Source organism: Phoxinus phoxinus (genome assembly GCF_949152265.1).
Source record: "Phoxinus phoxinus genome assembly, chromosome: 19".
Lineage (NCBI taxonomy): Eukaryota > Metazoa > Chordata > Actinopteri > Cypriniformes > Leuciscidae > Phoxinus > Phoxinus phoxinus.
This window is the reverse complement of record NC_136894.1, coordinates 21,712,751-21,737,227: the sequence shown is the minus strand read 5'-3', so window position 1 is coordinate 21,737,227 and position 24,477 is coordinate 21,712,751. Positions and strand designations below refer to the sequence as shown.

General features: G+C 37.8%; 4 protein-coding genes across 16 annotated transcripts in view; 1 reads left to right on the top strand and 3 right to left on the bottom strand.

Annotated features, from left to right (window-relative positions):
- igf2bp3 (insulin-like growth factor 2 mRNA binding protein 3) overlaps positions 1-5,802 on the bottom strand; it is a 31,405-nt gene extending 25,603 nt beyond the window's left edge. For 4 of the 5 annotated variants that reach the window (XM_079590178.1, XM_079590179.1, XM_079590180.1 and 1 more), the window contains exons 1-2: positions 4,952-5,802; positions 3,942-4,002 (exon numbers count right to left, since the gene is read on the bottom strand). In XM_079590178.1, the coding sequence (XP_079446304.1) occupies positions 3,942-4,002; positions 4,952-5,126 (236 nt within the window). In that variant the 5' untranslated portion in view covers positions 5,127-5,802. Of the gene's footprint in view, positions 1-3,297; positions 3,518-3,941; positions 4,003-4,951 lie in introns of those variants that run through there. The other variant, XM_079590182.1, reaches the window with a different exon arrangement.
- A 5,634-nt stretch (positions 5,803-11,436) lies between these two features.
- On the bottom strand, positions 11,437-18,068 carry tra2a (transformer 2 alpha homolog). 7 transcript variants are annotated; one of them, XM_079591674.1, is made up of 11 exons: positions 17,855-18,062; positions 16,923-17,235; positions 16,450-16,583; positions 16,189-16,348; positions 15,512-15,565; positions 14,950-14,976; positions 14,596-14,784; positions 13,329-13,444; positions 13,131-13,247; positions 12,595-12,665; positions 11,558-12,398 (listed from the first exon to the last, which is right to left on the bottom strand). In XM_079591674.1, exons 2-11 carry the CDS (start codon positions 16,932-16,934, stop codon positions 12,388-12,390), a joined length of 891 nt encoding a protein of 296 aa, XP_079447800.1. In that variant the 5' UTR covers positions 16,935-17,235; positions 17,855-18,062; the 3' UTR covers positions 11,558-12,387. The 7 variants fall into 7 exon arrangements, with proteins under 7 accessions (XP_079447797.1, XP_079447798.1, XP_079447800.1 ...); XM_079591671.1 differs by lacking the exon at positions 16,923-17,235 and having other exon boundaries at positions 11,437-12,398; positions 17,855-18,068; XM_079591672.1 differs by lacking the exon at positions 16,923-17,235 and having other exon boundaries at positions 11,557-12,398; positions 12,595-12,662.
- A 107-nt stretch (positions 18,069-18,175) lies between these two features.
- On the bottom strand, positions 18,176-22,052 carry ccdc126 (coiled-coil domain containing 126). The gene is made up of 3 exons (XM_079591670.1): positions 21,740-22,052; positions 20,334-20,808; positions 18,176-19,099 (listed from the first exon to the last, which is right to left on the bottom strand). Exons 2-3 carry the CDS (start codon positions 20,566-20,568, stop codon positions 18,828-18,830), a joined length of 507 nt encoding a protein of 168 aa, XP_079447796.1. The 5' UTR covers positions 20,569-20,808; positions 21,740-22,052; the 3' UTR covers positions 18,176-18,827.
- Positions 22,053-22,694: 642 nt separating this feature from the next.
- fam221a (family with sequence similarity 221 member A) lies at positions 22,695-24,274 on the top strand. Of its 3 annotated transcripts, XM_079591668.1 has the most exons (5): positions 22,701-22,811; positions 23,005-23,104; positions 23,317-23,490; positions 23,587-23,777; positions 23,911-24,274. In XM_079591668.1, exons 2-5 carry the CDS (start codon positions 23,040-23,042, stop codon positions 24,144-24,146), a joined length of 666 nt encoding a protein of 221 aa, XP_079447794.1. In that variant the 5' UTR covers positions 22,701-22,811; positions 23,005-23,039; the 3' UTR covers positions 24,147-24,274. The 3 variants fall into 3 exon arrangements, with proteins under 3 accessions (XP_079447795.1, XP_079447794.1, XP_079447793.1); XM_079591669.1 differs by lacking the exon at positions 23,005-23,104 and having other exon boundaries at positions 22,695-22,811; XM_079591667.1 differs by lacking the exon at positions 22,701-22,811 and having other exon boundaries at positions 22,824-23,104.
- The last annotated feature ends 203 nt before the right edge of the window (positions 24,275-24,477 follow it).

The following is a 24,477-nucleotide window of genomic DNA, read 5'->3' as shown; positions in this document are numbered from 1 at the left end:
CTGATTTAGGACTTCTGCAACTACCTTCTTAAAAAAATAATAAAAACAAACAAAATGGTCATACCATAATGCCTCTGCAAATTGGAACAAGCTTGGATATACACTGGCACCATTAACTTCTGCAAGAATTTTTGACCTTTTAATTTGTTGTTTTGCCTTGAAATTGGCATGTTCAAATACTCACTGATACATTAACTCTTAAACTTATAGCATGTTAAAAAACTAGACTGTCTATCCTAGCTTTGTAACGCTAAATAGAGTAAAGCCTAATGATGTTAGGCCTAGTCGTGCATGCTGTAAGGGACATTTGCACTCATGAAGAGCGTACATGTGAAGAGGGGAACAATCACTGGGAGTCATCTCAGGAATTATCAAAATGCATCACAACTTGCATTCAACATCTGTGTGATTCCTGGACATGTTTTCCCCAGCGTGTCTGTGGTGTGAAAAAAAATCCAAGGCAGCGCAATCCAAATTTGATTTTTGTAAGCAGGGAGGCAAAAATACCACAGGTAGTTCAGGGCTTATGCTAACATCTAACAGGGAAAAGCTCCTACAGAGAAAACAAATTGATATAAAAAACAATTGAGCTTAAAGTTAAGGATTGAGAGAGTGATGCTAAAGAACACGAGAAGTCGTCCATGCTTCACTAAAAATCCACTGTGGCTGTAAGCTCTGACAGAATTATATAACCTAAACCAGCAACACACACATTCAATATTTTAATCTAAAAAACTTAGTTCATACAATCATACCAAAATTAAATCTACTAAAAAGGAACAGACACAATAAAGAAAACATTAGCACTCAACTGAATGAACAGACATATGAGAGACCAGAGAAGAGGGGGGGAGCCAATAGTATAGCATTAACTGGGGCGAGTGAAGAAAAAAACAAAACAAATGCCATTTCGTAAGCCTTTACGTTCACTTAAGACCAACTTTAGCGGAAAGTACAGCTGTACGACATTCCAGGTTTGACATACGAATTAAACACTTCCCTTTTCTTTTCAGGAATTTGGTGGGATTGGTGTGCTTTTCCAGTCCAGGTCTGCATTCCAGTGGGAATGCATTATGGAATGTTCTCCTACGGCAGATTAGGCTATAGGAGCAAGAGGGGAGTGTGAGTGTGTGTTGGGGGGTTAGGAGGACGGGGGTGGGGTGTTAGTGCCCCATTTCAGGGTAACAAACTCTCTACCCCAGGGGGTGGGGTCTGGTTACCATGGTAACGGGTTAGCCTACAGACAAGAAAGGAAAAAAGAGGTGGGGGTTTGGTTGTGACGTAAAGGAAGTAGACGGCATCTTCATTTACTTCAAAATCCAACGGACATGCAACAACTGTCTCTGTGTGTACACGTGTAAGAACATACATGGCACAAAGGGGGGATTGGGGTAGACGTCCCAACACAAACATGCCTGGAGGAACCAGGAAACATGGCTGCATTTCATTCACAAGCCCGTGACTCCATCACAAGAACCCAAAATTCTGTCTGCATCAAGACACTTCAATATTTAGGTTTTCTACTCGCTAGTTCATAGTAAAAAGACAAGAAAAAAATTGAGAACATTTCAACCATAGTTGATAATGCATAAGTTAAACAAAATAACATCAGGTATACAATAAACCACAAAATGCATTAGCACAATTTTTTTTTTATTAAATCGCAGCTACACATTGTGTGACTTAAAATATCAAAGTGGGGGAGGGTTTTCAACCATACAATTAAATAAGATTTTTTTTTACATCTTAGCAACTTTTTGAACCAAAGTAAAAAGAACGCCAAAATATCTAGTTATATTTTCTTCCCAACTTGAAATGAAAAAAAGTTTTAAAAAGTAAGATTTATTAATTATGGAAAATTTATCAGCACTGTATTATTTATTAAATAAAATCCAAAATACCCCCCCCCACCCCACCCAAAAAAAAAAAAAGACCACACAAAAGGTTAATTTTTTTCCACACACAACAGTATCTGTTCTAGCTGAAGACCCCTTTCCCCCACTCTCTTTTCCAGTTGGGCCCCCTTCAAGCGCCACACACACACACACGTGTGCATGCGCACACACACAGCGCAAGCTCTGAATGAAAACGGCTATGCTAATCAAGAGGAAGCTACAAAATGAAAGATGGCGTATGAAACTAAACTTTTAAAGGCCAATGGGTTGTCCATCCAGACCCCACTCAGCGTATGTTGTACACAAGACTGGTAAAAGAACGCAATAATCATCATGTTGAAACATTTCAACTACGCTACAAAATTACAATTCTGCATTAAAAAGGGAAAAAATAATAATCCAGCCTAAATGTTAAGGTGAATAAATATTTACATAAAGATAATTAAGTCCTGTGTACATACATACAGCCTTGTACACACTTTGCCACCCTGACCACACTAAAGCTCCCAGAAAACGGCTCCATAGCATGCCCCTTGAAACACACACACGTGAGAGCTAAGGGGCCAAACTTTACCCAAATCTTATGTTTTGTGTGTGTGTGTGTGTGTGTGTAGGTGGGCAGGGCCTAAGCCGAGACTCATATGATAGAATGCAAGATCACTCCCATCATGCATTTCACTATACTTAACTCTCATTGGTCCGCAGTTCAAACCAACTTTACATACGCAACCTCTGACCTGGTCCTATCAGCAAGTATGCCTATAGCACATGTGCACTACACACACACAAAATGAGCATTGCACACTTAAATTATAGTTTTTCTATAATTTACACACAAAACTCTGCATATTAAGCCATAGTTTAACACACAGTTAGTGGATAAAAATTAAATGGCAACCAAACAGCTTGCATGTCACCAACAGTTTAACATCAGCAATCCCACCTTAAAATTGAAAAATCTAACTTAACATGCGTTTAACCAGTAGGCCTACGAGAAAAAAAATCTAAATAAAGTAATCAAACACTACGTAGCATTTATTTGAATTAAACGTTTTAAACGCTTAAGTGCAACGTCTTTAATTAAACAAATAACGTTATAAATGTGGGCTATATCACGTAAAATCTATGTGGAAACTGCGTTGATTTTTGCCTGAGAAATCAATATTCAAAACACTACCCGTTAGTTATTAATAAAAACACAGTAGCCAACGCCAAGGAATTGTGTAGCCTACGTAAGAGGGACGTAAATTGAAAATAAGGCGAATATTCATTATAGCCTATCGTATGTGTCGTTACGTCAACTTAATTATTAAAATAAAACAGCAACCCACTCGTACACGGTTGGTATACAGTGCTTTGTGGGTTACACTGGGTCTAGTACAGTTTCTGTGAAACCACAAACCAGTTTTCGTGACAAGACCACGACCCTTGCAGTCCACACGCGCTGAGGAGTCCATCTCGTGCCTGAGCAGCGCGAGGAGGGGAAAGAGGGGGCGGAAGCACTGAGTGAGCGGCATGACTGAATAGTAGTTTCTTCTTAAATGGACGCCACTGCAAGCATGGCTCCATTAATGCACATTCATGTGCGGTCCCGTTTTTACGTTTGTGTTCTCACGTTGCACACCGTGCTACGTTCTTGCTACATTTTGTCAAGGCCTAAAGGCCCAGTAATATGTGAACTCAGCACATCAAGGGCCTCTGATTTGTTACAAAACCCCACATTCCGCACGCTTGCATGGAGGTTCAACAGTAGGCTAGCTTACACACCTTATTTTGTTACTAAACACACCTGCAGATTTACATTTTATGCAGATGCATGAAACACCGCCACCACCCTAATATTGCATTTAGCTTGCAAATAACAGTTTAATTGACCATATGAACGAAAACAAATCAAACGAGTCATTTGAAAGAATAAAAACAACAAGAATCCCTATTTAAAATCAGGGCTACAGTGAACAGAAATTTAAAGATATCAATTCAAAACAAAAACGTGGATTCAATTTCAACGTGGATGAAATTGCGAAATTTACAAATGAATCTTACCTTTGTCGTTTAGGGACAGAGTGCTCCACTTCTAAGACTTTTCCGTGGAGTTCTACTTTCCCTGAAAAATATTAATTGTATTTTAATAAATCACATTCTTATTTCAAACAAAATGTCTATTGTGTGTCAAATATTTACAATGTACGAAAGTGCAAAAAAAATAAACAATCCTATTTATGTTACGTGTACAGAAACCACACTGACAAGTAGCTACTAAATTTTCACGACATCTTAAAGCAAAATCGGTCTATAATTAAAAAAAAAAAAAAGATCATAGGCTATACAAATTCCCAGAGGTTAAACATGGAAGGCAAATTTGCCCCACGCTTGCGCTAAGGCCTCAGCCACGAGCAGCGAGACACTGACTTGTTTTAGAAAATCACGAAAATGTCCACTGACTTATACGTTCCATTTAAAGCAAATATTGCAGCCTTTACACAATTTACACTCATCCCAAACATAAATCAACCCATATTCTGGAGACGAGGGGAGTAGTCGAAAGGCCTACAAGCCACCAATGCAACCCAACCACCTGGTGTTCTAGGCTAGAGCAGCTAGTAATTACAGCGATAAAAGTGATACAATTTTACAATGGCAAAGTTCGAAACCGACCAATTCTGAGTAACACTTAAGTTCACTTTCAGTGAAGTGCTCCACGACATGCGTTTAAACGCCACACCAAACATGAAGACAATTTTAATTCAAATAAAATATGTGCAACCACTCGCCACTTGGACACAGCATTTCACATTTCGCCCTGGGTAGACAAGCAACGCTGCAACTTTGATGGACACTTGCCGTTCAGTTATTTTGGTTCTAAAGCGAGACTTGGCGTTCTCGACGAGTAAAGCCCGTGGTTTAAAAAACTGAAAGTGAATATTCAACACTTGCTCAATCTACGTGCACTTCCCTGCTTTGCATAGGCATTTAATTGTTAAACGCGACCGTTGCGTGTGCATTTTAATTCATATGGAGGGTGGACAAAAATCACATTCGGATAAAAGTCTCACCTGAAAGAATGTCAATGGCCCTCATCGCTACCTTTTCGTCGGGGCAATCCACAAACGCGTAGCCACTTTTTACGAGAAAGGGTGCACTGAAAGGTATCTTCCACTCCTCAAAGATACTTTCCAAGTCCAGCGCGCTCGCCTGCTCGCTCACGTTCCCAATGTAAAGCTTATTCATTTTGTTGTATACAAAAAAGAGCGACCGTGTTGCAGAGGGGCAGCCCTGTATCGCGTCGCTCGGATGGGCAGTGTTTGGAGAGAGCACCGCACTGTCGCTCAGCGGAGGGTCTGGGAGTGTTCTCCCAATCACTCCAAGCTACTGAGATATTTGATGGACGAGATCGCCGCCGTGGTTGCGCGCACTCGCGTTTCCTCTTGATTTAAACGAACTGAATTATTTATTCCGTCACCTCTGCGAGGCAAGGGCCAGGAGGAAAACAGAGAAAGTTTCTTTATTCTTTGGCGATGCGACTAAATTGTCAGACACGTTTGTGTAGGCACCGCCTCTCAATAACATCAAGAAAACGGAAAACAAAAAAAACCTAAGTTCTGCCTTTTTCAATGAGCCACGTGTTCAAACTACAAATCAGTCCTGCACGTGAGGTGTCCCGGTTGCTCAATTAAGTGTCGGATTGGGGGAAAATGGCACAGGGATGACTGGGGTGGGGACAGAGAGAGAGAGAGAGAGAGAGAGAGAGAGAGAGAGAGAGAGAGAGAGAGAGAGAGAGAGAGAGAGAGAGAGAGAGAGAGAGAGAGAGAGAGAGAGAGAGAGAGCTCTACGTGCATTTGCAGGGATCCCGTGCAAAGCTAGCTGTACTCGTTGTACCGTTCAATGATATTCCGTTCGGTGGACTTTTCTCTACTAATGCAATTCTGCGCTCTTATTGGTTGTTGTTGGAGTTGTAAAGAGGCGTTGCACGCACTCTCGCTCTCAGCGCTTAAAGCCAGCACTGTTATCTGCGCTTATGGTGGGCTGCCTGCCATATAGGGGACGAGGGGGAGGGTCTGCCATTCATACATACAGCATCTACTTTATTTTCTATACATTATATGACATGCATTTAATAAACATATAAAACTGAGACAACATGCAATCAATCAAGGGACATGGTTTAAATTATGCCTCTTCTTTATTTCATTATGAAGTCCCACACGCGTAACTATGCATTGTTAATGCATATCCACAGTTGCATGTGGTAGGCTACATTTGTGTCACGCTAATGCAACTTCTTCATAACTGTACATACAGTATTTGACAATTGTGGCCTAATGTAATGTGACCTGACCAGATTGAACAAAGCGAATTAAACACTTCCGGTGCCTAAAGAAAGGGGAGGGCCATGCGGAACATAGAAAAGTCATAATGGCGAGTGGTTAAGGCGGGCCTCCTTCTGGCACAGCGGGGAGGAGATCATAGGCCTGTGTTTGTTCATGCAATATACTTTAGAGTTCTTTCCCGATAATTCGCTACATTTCTTTCACGGTTCCACAGAAAAAGACTGGAGTTGTATAAATATCTGGATGTGCGGCCTGCAAATCGCTCGACCTTCCACGTAAAGCGAAGACATTTACACAGGGCCCACGCCCATGCGCCTCTTTCTCCCTCTCTTTCTGTCACGCACACACACACACACACACAGGTCGTGTTGGATTCCTTAAAGATTTTTCTGTACACAAAAATAGAGAAAGTCAGTGATTGGTAAACATTAAAGTTGAATGCACCGCATTGACACGACAGATTTCTGATAATTAGGGCGTTTTCTATTTGTGCGGGAGCTGCGAGATGTAGCGCAACCTGAAGTGTCGTTACAAAATGTCAACAACAAAAAACTTTACTAGTGGCACTTTCACAAGGCCAGTAAAGGTTATCCTATACATAAGACGGCCACGTCAAGCTTTTTTTCCTGTTACGTTTACGTGACCCAGGTATGCGCTCCCTCACATTTGTTACCTGGCGTTTAAATTAAATGAGGAATATTCCTAAAAAATATGTTCATCTTCGGTTTTACCAAACGTCAGACGAAGTACACACATCAGCAAATTAAATATGCTATATTTGAAACAAATCTGTAACCATTAACAACGATAATCCCGCATATTAGGGTACAATTATGATTAAAATAATTAAATTAGACTGCCAGCACCTTCAGGGTAGTCACATATTAGATAATCAGTTTCGAATTAACTTTGTGCTTTTTTCGCCCCCAAATTATTTTATTAACACTAGTTACTATTTCTCACGTGTATCGATTTTTTGCCTATTTATTTTTTAGCCAGGGCCATCTTTCCAAAACAATGTCATTGTGGGGGCAATTATTTTTCTAGACAATTTACTTTTTATCCCAGATTTTTTTTTACCAATAGGCTACTTATTTAGCTTTTTTTATCTCATTGAGACACAAACAGAATGGCAGAATTTGAGTAAGCCATTCAACATGCCATACATCATGGTTTGTTCTATAGCAGCAGTATAGCCATGTATGTTTCTAATTTAAAATCCTACGAAGAGGATTATTTTCATACGAAGAGCACCGACATCTTAATTTGCTTTTCTCATAATTAAATAGAACTAGCTTATTTCAATGCAATAGATGTGAACTTTAAATGGCACCTAAAAACGTAAGAAGTAACAGCAGCTGACTGCTCAATGTGGGCCTAGATGCCAGTAGTATGGCTTGCACAACTGAAATACTACTATAGAATGGCACGCACATGAAGCGCTCCTATTGGTCGAACAGGAGACCAATGAAAACGCAGCTCCTTTCTGCTTTACTACTCTCGCTGTCTGCTGCGGCGACTGTTCATTCATTGGTTTTCATCCACTGCTCTTCGGTACAAATCCAGGCGCGAAAAGTCTACTATGGGGTGGAATTACTTCATCCAGTCTCAAAACTAGAAACCGGAACACATTATGCACTACACATTTTCTTTTCGTTTCAGATTTAAAATATAAAGCCATGCAAAGAAAAGAATATGTGGAGGAGGACTTCGTTTTTTCATGAGGTATTTTGAGGCAGTTCGCATGAATGTGTTGTATATAGATTTTTTTCTGATTCTAAAAACGTGGTTATTTGTATATAACGTTATATGGTAGGAGACGTGGCGGAAAGTGTTATTTTATGCGTTGCCTTTAGATACCCAATCCTTTTGTGTGGGGGATTCGCCTCGACGCCTCCCCTCATTCGTTGGTCAGATCGGAAGCTCATTTTCATAATTGCCCCCTTTTTACAACGTCCATTTCTTATAGTAAACTTTCATATAGATTGTGATAATAAATGCTTTACAAAACCACTAAACCTTTACATTCGTGCAGTATGTTTGTGAGGTTGCTTTAAAATGCATGTTATTGAAAAGGAATGCGACCCGTTGCTCCACCCGTCAGGGGAGACGTGTTTCTATAGGAAAACATTGTTTATATAGTACGCGGATTGAGGGTGGTAAATATTGGTTTAACGATGGAAATCTACGGGCTTTCCTTAAAACCACCGGGATAATTTTCAGTTTTAAGTCGAATTAGTGACCCAAACGATAACATAAATACGTTTTAAACGTAGCATATATATTATATACAAACAAAAGGCTAACAAGAGCAAGAATTGACGTTAGCTTCGCTTTCGTTGAGGAACAGTGGATTTAATCACTTTGCAAGTTAAAACGTATTTTATGTAAGTTACCGTTTCAGATTTTGCATTGTTTTCAGATTATGTTCCTTGATGAGTGGATGTATGGAACATTCTGTGCAGTTATCGCCATGTTTTTGAATAATTTTCTTTCAGAAACTTCCATGGAAGTTTCGTGTTTAGCAAGCAGTTTTGTTTCGTGTTCTCAAATAACTAATTTGTTGAAAACCGACTTCTTCACTCCTGTTGGTTTTGTTTTAAGGATATTTATGACAGTTTAGTCGATGTTTATGTTCTTGGCTGTATGAACCACCGTGTATAACGTTACAGAAAATGGCGGTACTGATTCACATCTTCCAATTGTTTTTTCCAACCTGCTTCCTGTGTTCATGTCAAAGAACCTATTTTTTTACAGTCTATGCAAAGAACTCATAGTTCATATATTTACCTTAACAAGCGTCACAATTACATACAACAAACTTTTTTAGGTTAGGCTACTAATGTCATCTTACACCATGTGTATAGTCATTAACGTTAGTTGTTTAGACTAGGTTACGTGCGTTTATTCAGTTATTCATTCACTTTTTCCTTTTTGATATTTAAAAGAATGACTTCGAAGGCTCAAATAAAATGTTTAATGTTATGTTGCAGATCATTTGTATTGTATTATTATTATTATTATTATTATTATTATTATTATTATTATTATTGTGCCTTTACAGAATGTAAAGTTGAAAGTTTTACGTATTACATATTTCCCTTAATATTGTTATTTTGAGAAATTGTATTAAGGAATAATAATGATGATTGTGATCAATAAATAAATAAAACAATAATAATAATAAGTCTTGGCCTACATAAATTATTTGCAAATCATGGCCTGTATAAGGTCTGAATATTTGATTGTTAAAAATCACAAGTTTGTTTTTTTATATTTATTTGAGAATGAAGAAGGGATTTACTAATTGCCTATTGGTCTCAAATTAATTTTAAGAAAAAAAGAAAAAATAGTTACATAACCCATGTGACGAGGTGGGCCTGACCTTTGACTGTGGGGCCTCAAAAATCAAAGCTCTGCAAGCTTTAACAGGGGCTCCTGGAATGCTAACGAACATAGGATTGGAATAGTAATAAGAGATTTAACATAAATGTTTTATACATGCTTGGTTAGAGAGGCTGTTTAAATGTAGTGTGTAATGTTTGAAAATCACAATGGACCTGAAAAAAAAATCTATTAATTTTCTCATTGTCTCAAGAAGAACAAAGCTAGATGTTGTCACACTCTTATAGTGTACAACAACCTACAAAGGTGTTAAATGCTACGAATGCCCTCCATTCCTGGAAATTCGTTTTTGTAAAGCACAATATAAAATAATAATTTGTACTTATGCAAACTATGATATTTTGAGTGTTTCATATAATGTGCTCTAATTTCCTCCTCATGCTCATTTCCAGGAACATTTGAATGGACTGATAAGGACCATTTTTGGTGTAGGGATGTATTTAGTTGCACTAATGTATGCTAACAAATTGATAATGTGCACTGAAGAATATCCACAAAAACAAATTCAAGGACATTTTCCACTGTAAAGACTGTTATTTAATGCATCCAACAGTCACCTAATATTTTAATTGCTGGAATGGTCTGGAAATGTAGGAATAAAAATGTGTTGTATAATTAAAATATTTGAAGGTATTGTATACAAGTTGTTTGGCTTAAATGTTTAGCTTATTCTGTGTGGCATATTTTAAGTGATGGCCATTTTTCATGACATTTGGGTTTGTTAAAGTTCTTCAAGCAAGTATGCAGTCGGTGGTTTTATTGCATATTTATAAGATCTCAAAGACTGCAGCCTCGTGTCATTGATTATCAAGAATTTTAAAAAGCAGACAAGAATATGACTTTTAAAGTGATCCTTTTTCTTCTCAAATAAAGCTTTGTAAATGTAAGATTTGTTACATATGCATCACATCACAATAAAATAGTCTCATATGATATTATGAATGTTTACTAAGACATTTATTTTTTTCATAATCACAATACACTGACAGCTGATACAGCCTGTTTAAATGTGCATACAAGGTGGCAGTGTATGTATTTTTGTATGAGAAGTAACAAAATTATACGGGGTTCATTGACTTATTCGAGAGGCAGTTAGCGACATGTAACTTTTAAGCCCACCAGTCTGTTTTGAATCTGTTGACCAATTTGTTAATTTCTATATATTCAAAAATACTTTTAAAACAATTTAAGGAGTGCTGGCCTCATGTCACTTACGGACCACATCAGGCAGGCGGAATCTAAACAATGGTCTTGTCTCAGAATTTCCTTACTCATCCACTCCACTGATCTGAAATGCCTGGATAGGTGGAAACAATATGGCCGACAGTCTAACGTAGCCAAGTCCTCCATGCTCCTCTAATGGAGAACCTTGTAGGCTTGTTCTCGTGATTTAATATATTTGATTTCAAACACATTAAATATTCACAACAAAGGGGTCTTATAAGATCTGTGGACCCTCTTGACAAAATGTATACTATAATACGTATAGTATGAACAAATTATATGCATGTTAACTAATGTCTCTTATATGATGTTTGTTTCAATAAAAGTTGCTAAAGTGTTACTGAAATATGATAGATATATTTCTATTTGCCCTCAACATTGAATTTGCACTATAAAGACTTTAGTCAGCATGTATTTGGCCGATGCCTAAGCAACTTTCTCTATATTGTTGGGGGGAAAAAACAGCTGGATAGTGGAATGTTAAATATTATAGGATTAACTTATATAGAGTGCATTAAAAACGGAACACATACTGATAGATTAGAGGCGTGTCTATTAGTATTGATGTACCATGCAGTTTTACACAAAATGCAAAAGGATTTATTTGAATTATTTTAGGATAAATTGTTCCTATACTTTGTACTGTAAAAATATTTTTTGTATGATTTGTATTAAATCTTTCCTTGTGATATAATAAAGACAGTGATTAAAAACAGTTGTGCACATCTCATTGCATTATGACAATACAATCTGATAATTATACAATTGATCAATGTTCGTTTCAGTTATTATTAATTTCATGACCTAATTAATGCATTTTAATCAAACAAGCATTTTGAGTGTTTTAAATCATTTTAAAACATTTGCATTGTGAGCAACCACACTTTTTAAAAATAGTTCAACATTATTTACTAGCTAGAAACACGTTTCTTCATACATTTTTGATGTCTATGGTTACGGTAAATATCAAGGCAAGCTGACATTGGATTCTGTGTAGTACATTGCTTGTATTCATAGTATTCACACTTTGAAGAACATTCACAAGACTAAGTAGCACATCAAAGCATGTCTTGTCAGAATAGAAAGCAACGCATTTTATTTTGAGCTCTTTATTTCTAGAGAAAGAAACAAAGCAACACAAATTAATCCTGAAAATAAAGATTTTTTTATGTCACAGATAAACAGGCAATCTCAGCTTGCTTTCTCAAGTACACAATGCTCTGTCACACAAATGTACAGCAACTCACACTCTTAATACAGCATACATACCCGCTAAAAGATGCCCAGTTTATAAGAAAATTCATATCACACCATACGAGCACTACACAAAAAAACAAGTCTCGCACATAAAACCCTATGATGACAGTATGTATGATCTCCACAAACCCTAAACTTATATACTAGGGAGTCTACAAATTAAGACATTTATTAAACAAATCTCTGCAGTACAGTGAGTTTACATGTACTTCGTGTGTTTATAAATGTATAGCTTGATGCAAACAGGCAAAAAGAAAGAAGTCATCAGGATCTTCTTAGTATCGTCCTGCAAAACATAAAAGTTATATTAGCATGAGTCTATAATTAAAATATCCATCACAATGTACACAATTCTGTGAGCTAACTGGTGAAGGATGGGATTTCATGAGTAATACACTCTAGAAGTTGAGGCTTATAAAGCAGTCATGTATTTGGGCATATGTGGAAAATTTAGATTGCTCAAGGCGTTTAAATCCACTCACGTGGGCTGTATGAGCGAGATCTTGAGCGAGACCTGTACCGGCTGTAATAAGGTGACGGAGAGCGCCTCCTGCTGGAAAAGAGAAGAACGGATCAGGATCCACAAGGATTTTCATTTAGCACAATGGAAATGTTTGACACTGCAATACAGCCTAATAAAGTCAACCTTTATTCAAATATTATTAAACATTTGCTTTATTTGAGTGAAAGCAGCATGCCAAATTGTGCGCACATTATTTTTTTTGCCACAGCTGTCATACAAATCATGAACACATGCAAAAACAAGAGTGAACCAACTAAATACTAATAAATGATTATACTGTAATTAATATTTATTGCTTTTTTTTTCTGTAGCTGTAGTTTGCCTTGTTTTTTCCAAATAATTTTGTCAGACAAATACCTTAAATTATAGTGTTTTGTCATTTCCTCATATTTAATTATAAAAAATAAATACTCATATTTTGATGGTTTAATTGAACTTGTAGGGTCATTAAAAACATATAACTTTTGGCAGCTGCTGTATGTATATTCATGTTACCTGTATCTGTAGTCGTACTCGTCATAGCGGTCATATCTATCATAGCCACGATCATTATACGAGTCTCGTCTCCGGCCACCACCACCGCTGCTGCTGCTGCTCCCCCCACCTCCATTGCTAAGAATCATATTTGAAGTGTTATTAAAAACCATCCTACTAGCCACTTGCTTCTTGTTCCTTTGCCTGCAAAATACTCACTGTGTGGGCCGACCCATGTAGATCCCTGGTGTGGGTGTGTGTGGACGTTTAGTGATGGAGTAATCCACCCTGATGCGTCTTCCATCCAGCTCCATGCCATTAGCCCGCTCCATTGCCTACGGTGAGGGACAAATGGTCTTTTTAGACAAGATATATTTACAGAGCACTGAAAACCATATAAATTAAAATGTCTTGTTTTGAAAGATTAAAGGAAGCTTTGCAGACCTATTCACTAATTGATTATTATGTTTAACTGATTTATGGGGGAAAAAAAATACAAATAATAACAATTCGCTCACCTTACTATTGCATGCAAGAAAATTTTACTTGACAAGCCATATATAGCCAAATACATTGAAACACGCCTTTATTGCAATACTGAAATTATCATGACTATTCCAGTCCTGGAAAACAAATGTCCTGATATTTCCTGATTTTGTATGGGAAACTCTTTATAAGTCAATGTGTTCACTTGGGTACAGCAGGTAATCCGAAGTTGTCCTTAAGCTACAATTAAGTCAATCGCTAAACCTCTTATGACGGGGACATACTTATTGACTAGCTGAAACATTCTAAGACTGAACACACTAATGGCGCTTTTCCATTACCAGTACCAGCTCGACTCGTCTCGCTTTTCCATTGCAGATAGTACCTCTACAATAGTACCTGGTCGTCATAGCGACGGCGCAGGAAACTGCCGTGACGTAATCGTCTAAGCAACACACCCACTACCCACACACACACAGGACAATGGAGGAAATCAAGTGTATGCTGTTTTACATAATATTAGTAATGGGTATATCACGCAATCTCTGGTCAAACTATTTAAAAATGGCGGAGTTATTCAGGAACTCCGTCTGGGGCGTACAATGATGACGCAGTGAATAGTGACGATTCTCTCTGACCAATCAGCAGTCTGCCGTGTTTTCACGTCACATTTTAGTATCGCCTCAGCTCGCTCAGAACCTCACCGGATGTGATACGAAAAAAAGTATCTGGAAGCAGGTAGAACTTTTACACAGTGGAAAACCAAACAAAGGCGAGTCGAGCTGGTACTGTCTAGTGGAAAAGCGCCATTGCGGACTGTTTCCAATGAATGGAGCAGATTTTAAACAAAACTGAACGCAACTGTCTCTGACTCGGCGCGTTTGGGCATGATCAGTCGTAAGAATCAAATTACATTCATAATCGACCTTACAGTCGTTAAGTATGTCCCCACTTTTGCGGTGAACATGCATTGGCAGGACATTTACAGTTGGGGACGTACCTCTTTAGCATCGTCGATGCGCTCATAGTAAACGAAGGCAAAACCGCGAGAGCGCCCCGTTCGCTGGTCATAGACAACGTTGACACCGGCTAAAGGGCCGTGACGCGAGAAGACCTCTCGCAGGTCTCGCTCTGTTGTGTACAGACTGAGACCAAAAACACCTAGACATGTGTTTGGGTCTGGATTGGCCTGTAAGAGGGACAGAGGTGTGAGCACTAGAACACAAGACAGATGATTCAAAACACCAAAAATTAAATAACCCAACCACCAAATAATACAATAATGTCTATGACCTTTCATTTCATTTATTTACAAATATTACTGTTCATATAAATATGTAAATATTAAACTTACATTATCGCTTCTTTGATGAGACATTAACTTTAGTAAAAGAAAAAAAAAAACATGCTGCAATTCATTTCTTTGTATCAAATTTTAGATCACAAAAAAATATTCACATGCAAATGACATTAAAACAGCTCAACATTCTCTTTGTATGAAATAACCATTTTAGGTTTCCCAGTGTTTATCGTAACACCCCTAAACAGAGATGGATGTACCATTTTTCAGGAAATACTTCACTGCTTTCTCTGGTGGGACGGCAAATCAACATGACTGCTTAATTTCCTGAAATTGCTCCAAATAACTGTGTGACAGTATTTAATAACCCCTGTTACAGATATTTTTAATGCAAGAACAAACATTACAGCTTTCCGTCCAACTAAACATTTCTTAAGGCATAACGGTATGAATATGGTCATTGCATGAGCCATCTGAAGGGCCTTCAAATTCACTGTATGAGGACAAAACGATTCTTGAAAGTCACCAAATGGACCTCTTAACCCCTTTAAATAGCAACATGGAGACCTGTTTGGTCTAGTGGTCATTGTTAAAAGTTTAAGAAACGTCCACATACCCTGGCGTCACCATGACTGTGTGAGTCTTTTTTGGAGTCATGGCTGTGTGAGCTCTGTTGGTGTAATAAGAAGGAATGAAAGGGGTTATTAAAGACAGTCATGCTCATCCCCGTGAGGCTGCATTTGCATGCATTTTGTACAAAACAGAGACTCACAAGTTTGAGACAAGCATTTAAAACACATCACTTTTTAAAAATACATAACATGGTCATGAACTAAATCAAGTTGTTACATTTTAAGCGTAGCTGTTAAAAATGGTAAAAAAATGTAATCAAAAACAGGACCACATAGCTCTTAATTGAATTGATTTCAAGAGATAGTTAACCCAAAAATGAACATTCTGTCTTTATTCACTCACCCTCATGTTGTTACAAACCTGTAAGCCAGTCGTTCTCAAACTTTTTGACTCGAAATTTCCCTAATTTCCAACACAATATGAAGGTATTTCCAGTATCTTTTAGATGCAATTATGACGCTATTGTGATTATGAATTATATTAAATATATATATTAAAAAAAGAAAAAACACGTATGAAAAAAAACAATAGCACATGGGTTTACGGTGAATAAATAATGACAATTTCATTTTTGAATTGAACTATATTTTTTACAAGTAACTGCAGTAAACGTAGCTCTGGCCCATTTGAACTTTGACCCCAAACCATGGAACTACTCACCCGGCTGCCAGTGTGTCTGCGGCGGTTAGACATGGGCGATGCACTCTGGCTCCGCCTGCGTCGGTATTCAGGGCTGTAGGAGCGAGAACGAGACTTTTTCCGGTGGGAGTGAGACCGAGAACGGCTGTAGCGGCGATTTGAATGCCGACGAGAGCGGGACCTGGAAAGGACCAAAAACAGAGAGTGAGAGATAGCAAAATAAACAGACATGAAGCCAATCAAGAAATGGCTTTATGACATTCAGCTAATGTATGGTCTAACCTGGACTTGGAGTGGGATCGGGATCTTGATTCAGAACGTTTGGATGCTCGGGAAGGGCTGGGAGAGCCAGACCTGCTCTCATTCTTGGGTTGGACAGGACTGCCCCGCTCCGATTTGGATGGTGAGCGAGATTCCTAATGTCACAGCAATGTGTTACAACATTTACGAGACAAACATTCACAAAGCAAGCTAACTTGCACACTCACATGACATTCATAATTGCAGAAATCCAAACATACACTTTATTACAGCTGTGGAGAAAAGTGTTAGAATTACTTAAATTATATAATGGATTTAAAAAAAATGCTAATAACACTATCGATACATTTACAAAGGCTACAAAGTCATCACAGGTCCTTTTGATGCTTTTTCTTTAGCCGAATCACCATAGTAAAGCTACAAACATGCAAATGATCATCAAAGAGAGATTAGAAAGACACTTGGAACACAAATTTTGCATTTACTTAACCTACGGACTCATTCATTCTTCTGTTTTCAGTATAGGCTATTCCTTTCTCTCAGGCATTTTATTCTTCGGTCTTCATTTGTTCAGTTTTCATTTTTCCTCTCCTTTTCATTTCTTCACCCCAATCTGAAACCTTTTTTCTTTTTTCTGCTTTAGACATAATGCGAGCGTGCTTCTATCTGACCGATCTTCCGTTCTTTTTTCCCCTTCCCACTTAACCGTCTGCTCTGTAAACATTTTCTCTGTAAAAGCCTTCTTTTATCTTGAATATTCTTCCACATTCTTGGCCTTAACTCTTCAAATCCTTCACGACCAATAACCTTAATGAAAAAAGAACATTCAGAGCAATTAAGATCATGGGAAATTTAGGGAGAAAAATGAATTTAACTATTCAAATTTTACCACTCCTTTTGAAATACAGATGTTGGTTTGGTTATATAATCATATGATGTAAGAGACAGAAGGTAGGGAAAGATCAGAAACGTTGGAAAGAGAAACCAAAAGTACACAGGCTACAATCGTGTGAATGTGGTTGTAATTGAATATCATGTATTAACATTTTTCTATTCAATGTCTACTTTAATAACTGTAACTTAGTATTCTAGGACCAGCCGGTAAGTTAATACACTACCAAAAGGACATATTGATAAACAAATACATGCTGGTGAAAAACAAACAGCGTAGTTACATTTATTTGATATTCGACATTGTAAAGGACTCATAAGCTCTAAAGTTACTAAATATTAAATGTTTTGCGAACTATTAACCGATAAGTATGTATCGGCTGATCTATCTGCTCAGTTAAATTGCAAATAAACAAAAGAAAGCGGCAGCTAAAGTTAGCCGTTCGCTAACGTTAATCGAGCATTACCGCAAAAAAAGAAAGAAAGATTATTTGAAAGTAAACTGCAGAACGGCTGACACAACACTAATGCTTACCCTGCCCTCGAATTGTTGCTCCTCGACATCACTCATTTTGAAAATATGAATGATTGGTAGAATGAAAATGAATATATTCTTCCCCGAAAGACTTCCGCTCTCAATGTAACTGCAGAAAATGGCTGACCAAACCACACAGCTGAAGCGCGAGGGGAACTGGGAGCAGACCGACTCGCTCAACTACTACGTCACATCCTGCTCAACGTTTGAAGACGGATTAACGTCGTTTACAATTTATAGATATAAATTACAGATTATAAATCGACATATCCAAAATAATTATATTGTAATTGACACGGTACATATACCATGGTATTATTTGAAGCACTTTGGAGACATTTCCAATTTTATTTAATCACGTTAATGGCACAAATCTGTGTTTATATCTTACATACACTGACACAAATGAAGTCTGGTACATCTTTTATTGCATGGATTGAGTTGTAGTGCCTGGTGTATAGTTCCTTCTGAAAGCTTAATGCTACATTCAGTTTTGAGGTAAATACCAACCCGATTCAGCCTGCAATAGAGACATCAATCAACTATTCAGAGAATATTCTTTGGATCCACAGTTCAATAGTTAATGCGTAGAAACGCGTGTAATCCTAACAATTGAAAGGAGCCACCAGTAGCTAGCTGTGGAGATGATGCTGTACATGTAGTCTTTTGCAGATACATTATGAAACACTCATTTGTATATCAAAAATCAGTTTTCTGTAAAAAAACAAAAACAAAACAAATCTCATCCTATCATTCTCTCAGATCTTATATTTCATATTGCAAATAAGTTATAAAATATATTTCTGATCCATGAATAAAAGACAAAACAATAAAGCTGAAGCTCATGTGCACAACTAAAAAAATGTCTAAAAGCTGCTTTAGTCTAAAAATATATATATATATATTTTTATTTTTTTTATCTCTGTACAGTCTTTGCTGTAGTGATGCAGAAGATGTCCATGGCCACAGTTTTCTATTTTAAAGAGTGCGGCTTATGTGGCCTGTCAGGTGATTGTGGCAGGAACTGCAGAGGGTTACTACGCCTGTCTGGCCGGTGGGCAGGCATATTTGGTTTGGTGGGCCTGGAAACAGCAACTTTGGCAGCAAGGAGAGTGCCGGCTCCAGCAGCAGGATGGGAGATGTTGTGCACGGAAGCGTTGACAGCAGCATCCACTTTCCCCTCCAGCTTCACCAAACGGTTGAGAATATCATCTAACAGCACAGCAATTGTCCTCCTTAAGTCAGCTTCAGCAAAAAGAAATGATGAAAGTATTAGTATTGTGTTATTTCTAAAGCTCTTTCGGACACACCCATCCAGAATGCTAAGTAGGCTGTTCTTTCACATAAACTTCACATGCAAAAAAAAAAAAAAAAAGCATGAATAAGAATAATGTTAATATTTGATAAAAGATCATTTAAAAGGATTACATAATTACATGTTAACAGTTTACAATAAAGTTTCATTTGTTAACATTAGAAGTTATCGTGAACTAACAAAATACTTCTACAGCATTTTTTAATCTTAGTTATTACTAATAAAAAAAAAAGAAGTAAAATCAAAGGCTGCATTTGATTTCCCGCAGATTTCCCCCCCATAACGCTCGTCTAAACAGAATAAAAAGTGATAACGCAACGCCACTTTTGTGTTTTCTCTTCAGATCGTTTCCGTGTAAACATAGCCTAAAGCAGGGCTATGCAATTTCGGGAATTTCTTCGCTGTATTCTCGCTTTTTGCACGCAGGTTTCTCTATAGAGCTCCCCCTACAGCTTCGGAATAGATATTTGACAACACTGTCGAAAAACTTGTTGGCGACTCTCAGATACAACGGCATAAAGCAGACGGGACATTCTTTAAAACGTCTTCTTCATTCGGGTTCGAACAGCTTGAGGGAGCGCAATAATGACCGAATTTTAGCAGATTTTTTTGCCGTAAAGCAATTCGCTACATCGCAAGACCTGATATCACGCGATACTTTCTGACGCTGTGGCCGGCCCAAAGTTGCAAGGGTGGTTTTTCCGCTCACAGGCGATAGGGGGGTGCGAAACGACCACCATTCAACCCGAAAAAAGTAATAAAATCATTCCAATGACTCCGAAGCTGTTCAGTTAAGGTAAAAAACCTGCATAGTTCACCTTTAACTAATGAGACCTTATTGTAAAGTATTTTAAAGTGTAAACCATAAAGGAAACCAATGGTTACCGGTAACTTGTTAATATTAGACAATGCATTAGATAGAATGAACTAACAATGAACAAGCATTGTTTTTACAGCTTTTAATAAGTTAATTTTTAATTTAATTTTGAAATATACATAGGCTATTTAACATTTTTAGTATATGTATAATAACATAAAAGTATTAAAACTGTGAAATTGTGTTCGGTTAAAAGACACAAGGGAACCAACAACATTTGCCACAGAGCATAGACATCAATTTTGGTCTTTTCATAATAGCACAAATTAATAATAGCAAATACTTACCATATCCTGCCATTGAGGTGCCATGGGGCCCTGAAGGGTTCTGGTTCTCCTCACTGAGGACTTTGACGTAGCGATGGCTGAGCTCAAGGATCTGTTGGCGGAGCTCTGCGCTGCTCTGCCGGCGAGGTTGCGTGACGGTGTAGTGAAACAGCAGCAAACACCAGGCCAGGCCGAAGAGCACCAGTAACATACTAAGTTTGTGAGACATGCTCCTACGCAGCAGACAGCCCAGCATGGCAATGCTGCAGGTCTGATGGGACCCCAGTTAAGGGGATGGGGTGGGGACAGGTTTAAAAGAGGATGTCAAGTTCAGGGCTGGGGACAAGATTGGGTAATAAGGTCACTGATCTCATACATTTGTTTATCCTTTTTTTTTGCCTAGTAAATTAACAGGGTGGAAGATTGTGTGTGTGTGTGTGTGTGTGTGTGTGTTGGGGGGTTCTATTTATCAATGGGGTTTAGGTGCAAGGAATATCTGTAAAACACCACAAACAAAAACAAGCAAATATGAGGATTGATCATATGAAATGGTAATAATATCAGATTTTATGAACAAGCACTTATTTTGCAGAGCCTCAGATTTCAGTGTGCATGAATAAATTACATTTCCATCCTAAATGAATAGGAACCTTGTCATCGCTCTCTTTCACTATGGCCACAGTACTATTCTCCACCAATCACAAATCAATCACTCACTGAGACGATGCTTTAAATAAATGAATAACGCAGGAGGGAGAAATACGACCACTTCTAACTCCCTACTACACCACAAAATCAGTAGCACAATATTGGCAAAATAAAAATGTAGTGTTTTTGCACATTGATTATATTAGTCAAGACGACATATTCAAGCTTGTGACTTTCTTAAACAAAGAGTGATCAAAGTACAGAGGGTTTACAGTACAGGTGCTCCACCCTGTCAAGCTATTGTGTTCGTTTGCAGAGCTGTCAAAGCACAGTCACATGAAATTTAAGATGGGAATCACCACATAAAACTGGGTTAGCGCGGAGGTCGACATTTCATGCCTTGCTGAACAGATCATGATTATTAGTTAAACAATGCCAGAAAGTTATTTATTAACCGTTTAGCTGTTGATGCTATCATATAGCTGTTATGATATTGTCTTTAGAAAAGGTTAGCATTAACAAAAAAAAATTTGGATCACTGATATTAGGCAAGCAGCATAAGCAAATCAAAAACAGTTCAGGATTCTGGCTGGACTCGTATCAATCGTCGACACGTGCTCCATTTTCACTCGGTCTGCAGACTTTTAAGCTATCGACTGTATTACTAATACACACACTCTATTATCGCTTTAAACAAGGCCGGTTGGAAAAGACAGATTAGACAGCTGGAACAGCCTGAGGAAACCAACACAGTAACGTATAGCTCATATAGAAATTACCTTAAATACTTAAGTCAAGGTGACAGATTCGCTGACTCCAAATTGTTGACATCTTCTTAGCACGTTTGCATGGCTGGCAGCCTTGCAGTATTAAAACATTATTCAAACTGCAGCCAAACTTCAAAGCAAGCGTCTCTGTATTAAGTAAGAAGCGAATTATTTTACAGCTAAAACGCCTTAAAATAAATGCCAGATCATCATTCGGAGCCTCTTGATCTGGAGAAACTCGGAATAAACATAGCAAAATGTTGAGTATTTCCCTGCGGTGACAACTCGACCTATTGCGTACGACGTCATGTTACGCACTGGCGATGTCCGGATTGTGAATGAATTGTTCTTATGAATCGAATCTGTGTCTGAATCTGAGTCGTTTCACGATATCGTCTGAACAATTATTTTACATTGGACTGAACCATGTGAACCAGAGCCAACTGAACAGTCTATGGTTCGTACACGAAACGAACAAAAATATTTCGAGCGGTTCTCGAGTCATTTGCAATTAATGAATGTGCGTGTGAGACTATTCTGACTAATGGACAGAACAGTTAGAGCAGACATGATGTAGCCTACGAATTAAACGTTCTGGATTATTATTTTTTTGTACTTGATAGTACAACATGATTTGATTAAAACCGGCAAAATTTTATTTTTTTTCAGCCAGACGATGTAAATTTTTTGTATTATTTTCTGTTAACGCAAATAATAATTATGTTGTAAATGACCTCATGTTTTTATGAGCATGACATTACAATAAACACCTTAATTAATAAACTGGGGAAAAATCATCATAGACAGTTGTAGTCTATGAGGATACATACAGTTATTGGAATGATTTATAATAGAAACTATGCCACACGAGGACCATGCGATAACGCAAGGTTCTACTACGTCATAGCGTAAAAGAATCACTGAATTGTTTTCTTGAAAAGAATTGTTTGAAGGAACCGATCTCGAATGAGACTTCTCATCACGCGTAAAAGTCATAGGGAGCATGGGAAATGTAGTCAATTTGTACAAATGTAGTCGAGAGATGCAATACAATGGCTATATTAGGCTATATTGGACATTACTGGTAAGATTTTGACATTCGTATATTTTTTTCCTCTCTCTTTTACCTGGTTTTTAGACTACGTAAGATAAACTGATCAGTGTTGTAATTCGTCGTTGCCTAGAAACACGTCACAGACGCCAAGAAAAGTATTCATTCCAAAACAAGTTGTCGTTGTCAGTGTTGCAGCGCGAGACTGTAATTTATATATCAACAGACAAAACAACCAAATAGACTCGTAATCAAAGTGGAATGGAAAACATACAAATCGACAAAAATGCAACCAAAGCAGTGGAGGCCTATTTAGAATACAGAAGGTGGGTTTGTTTGTTTGAGGAAATCGGTAAGCTAATAACTAAAGTCTGTTTAAACAACAACAACAACAACAAACTTTATTTTGATCTTTTCATTTCCCATTTGTTTCATGTTCTGGTGATTTGTACATCCCTTTTTAGTTCAAGTAATAAGCTTGTCAGTTTGAAAAGGTGATCTTATAATTCTCTATCATTGAATGGCATCTTTTACAAAGGATTGTTGGGGAAGATGATAGAGGAAGGATGTTTTCAGAGGATGAGTACAAGAAATACAAAGAGACAGTGGTGCCAAGAAGATTACGAAACCGCCTTTACGTCAGTTTTGGCATCCCAGGACAGATAGACTGCAAACTCATTGGACCAGAGACACCTTGCTTCTGTACACACAGGTATGGATCACCAGTCATACACATACTTGATGTACACACACACACACACACACACACACACAAACAGATTATTCTATGTTTCTATTTCATTCTCAGGTATAAACAACACTGCACAGACTTTGAGGAGTTGCCAAAGGAAAGGCCTATACTCCTGCCCTGTAGGGTCAAAGGTTGTCACTGTGTGTCCTATGAATACGTTCATATCAACGGCTCTAATCAAGTACGCTGCAGATGCAAACACACAACCAGTGAGCACGCTGAAGTTTCAGGGCACCTGTGCAAGAAGTGTGAGTTTTGCACCATTGCATCCCATATATTATTAAATGAACGCTAACATAATTGATCATGTAACACATAAGCATTTAATAAAACATAAAATTAGTCCCCATTTGTCTTAAAGTTACCTGTTCACACATGTAGGCACTCAGTGTACGGGTTTTCGAAGTCCATTCACCTGCGGATGTGGCCAGCCTGGATATGCTCATGTGACGGTGGTTGAAACCAGAAAAGAGCGCATGACACGGGGACGTCCGGTGGGCAGAGCTGTTCCTTATGCGGCTATGGGAGGCCTGACTGGGTTCAGCTCACTGGCAGAAGGTTACCTGAGACTGGATCCTAGTGGCATAGGCAATGCATGTGAACATCACACACAATAGGATATACGTGTCACCTGATCAATGATTTGGTGCCATTACAAACATTAGGTTATCGCACACACCTTTAGAGTCAACATACCCTTATTTTATTATATAAGTATATATTATTATATAAGTGTATACACACACACACATATATATATATATATATATATATATATATATATATATATATATATATATATATATATATATGACTAGATCAAGATTTTGGGTCAAATGTATATTTTAGCTCTGTAACTTTTTGCCTTTTTTAATTTCACTTAAATGTTCCTGCAGTGTTAAAAAAAAATATTCAAGTTTAAATTGGTTAAATTCCTGATATAGTATC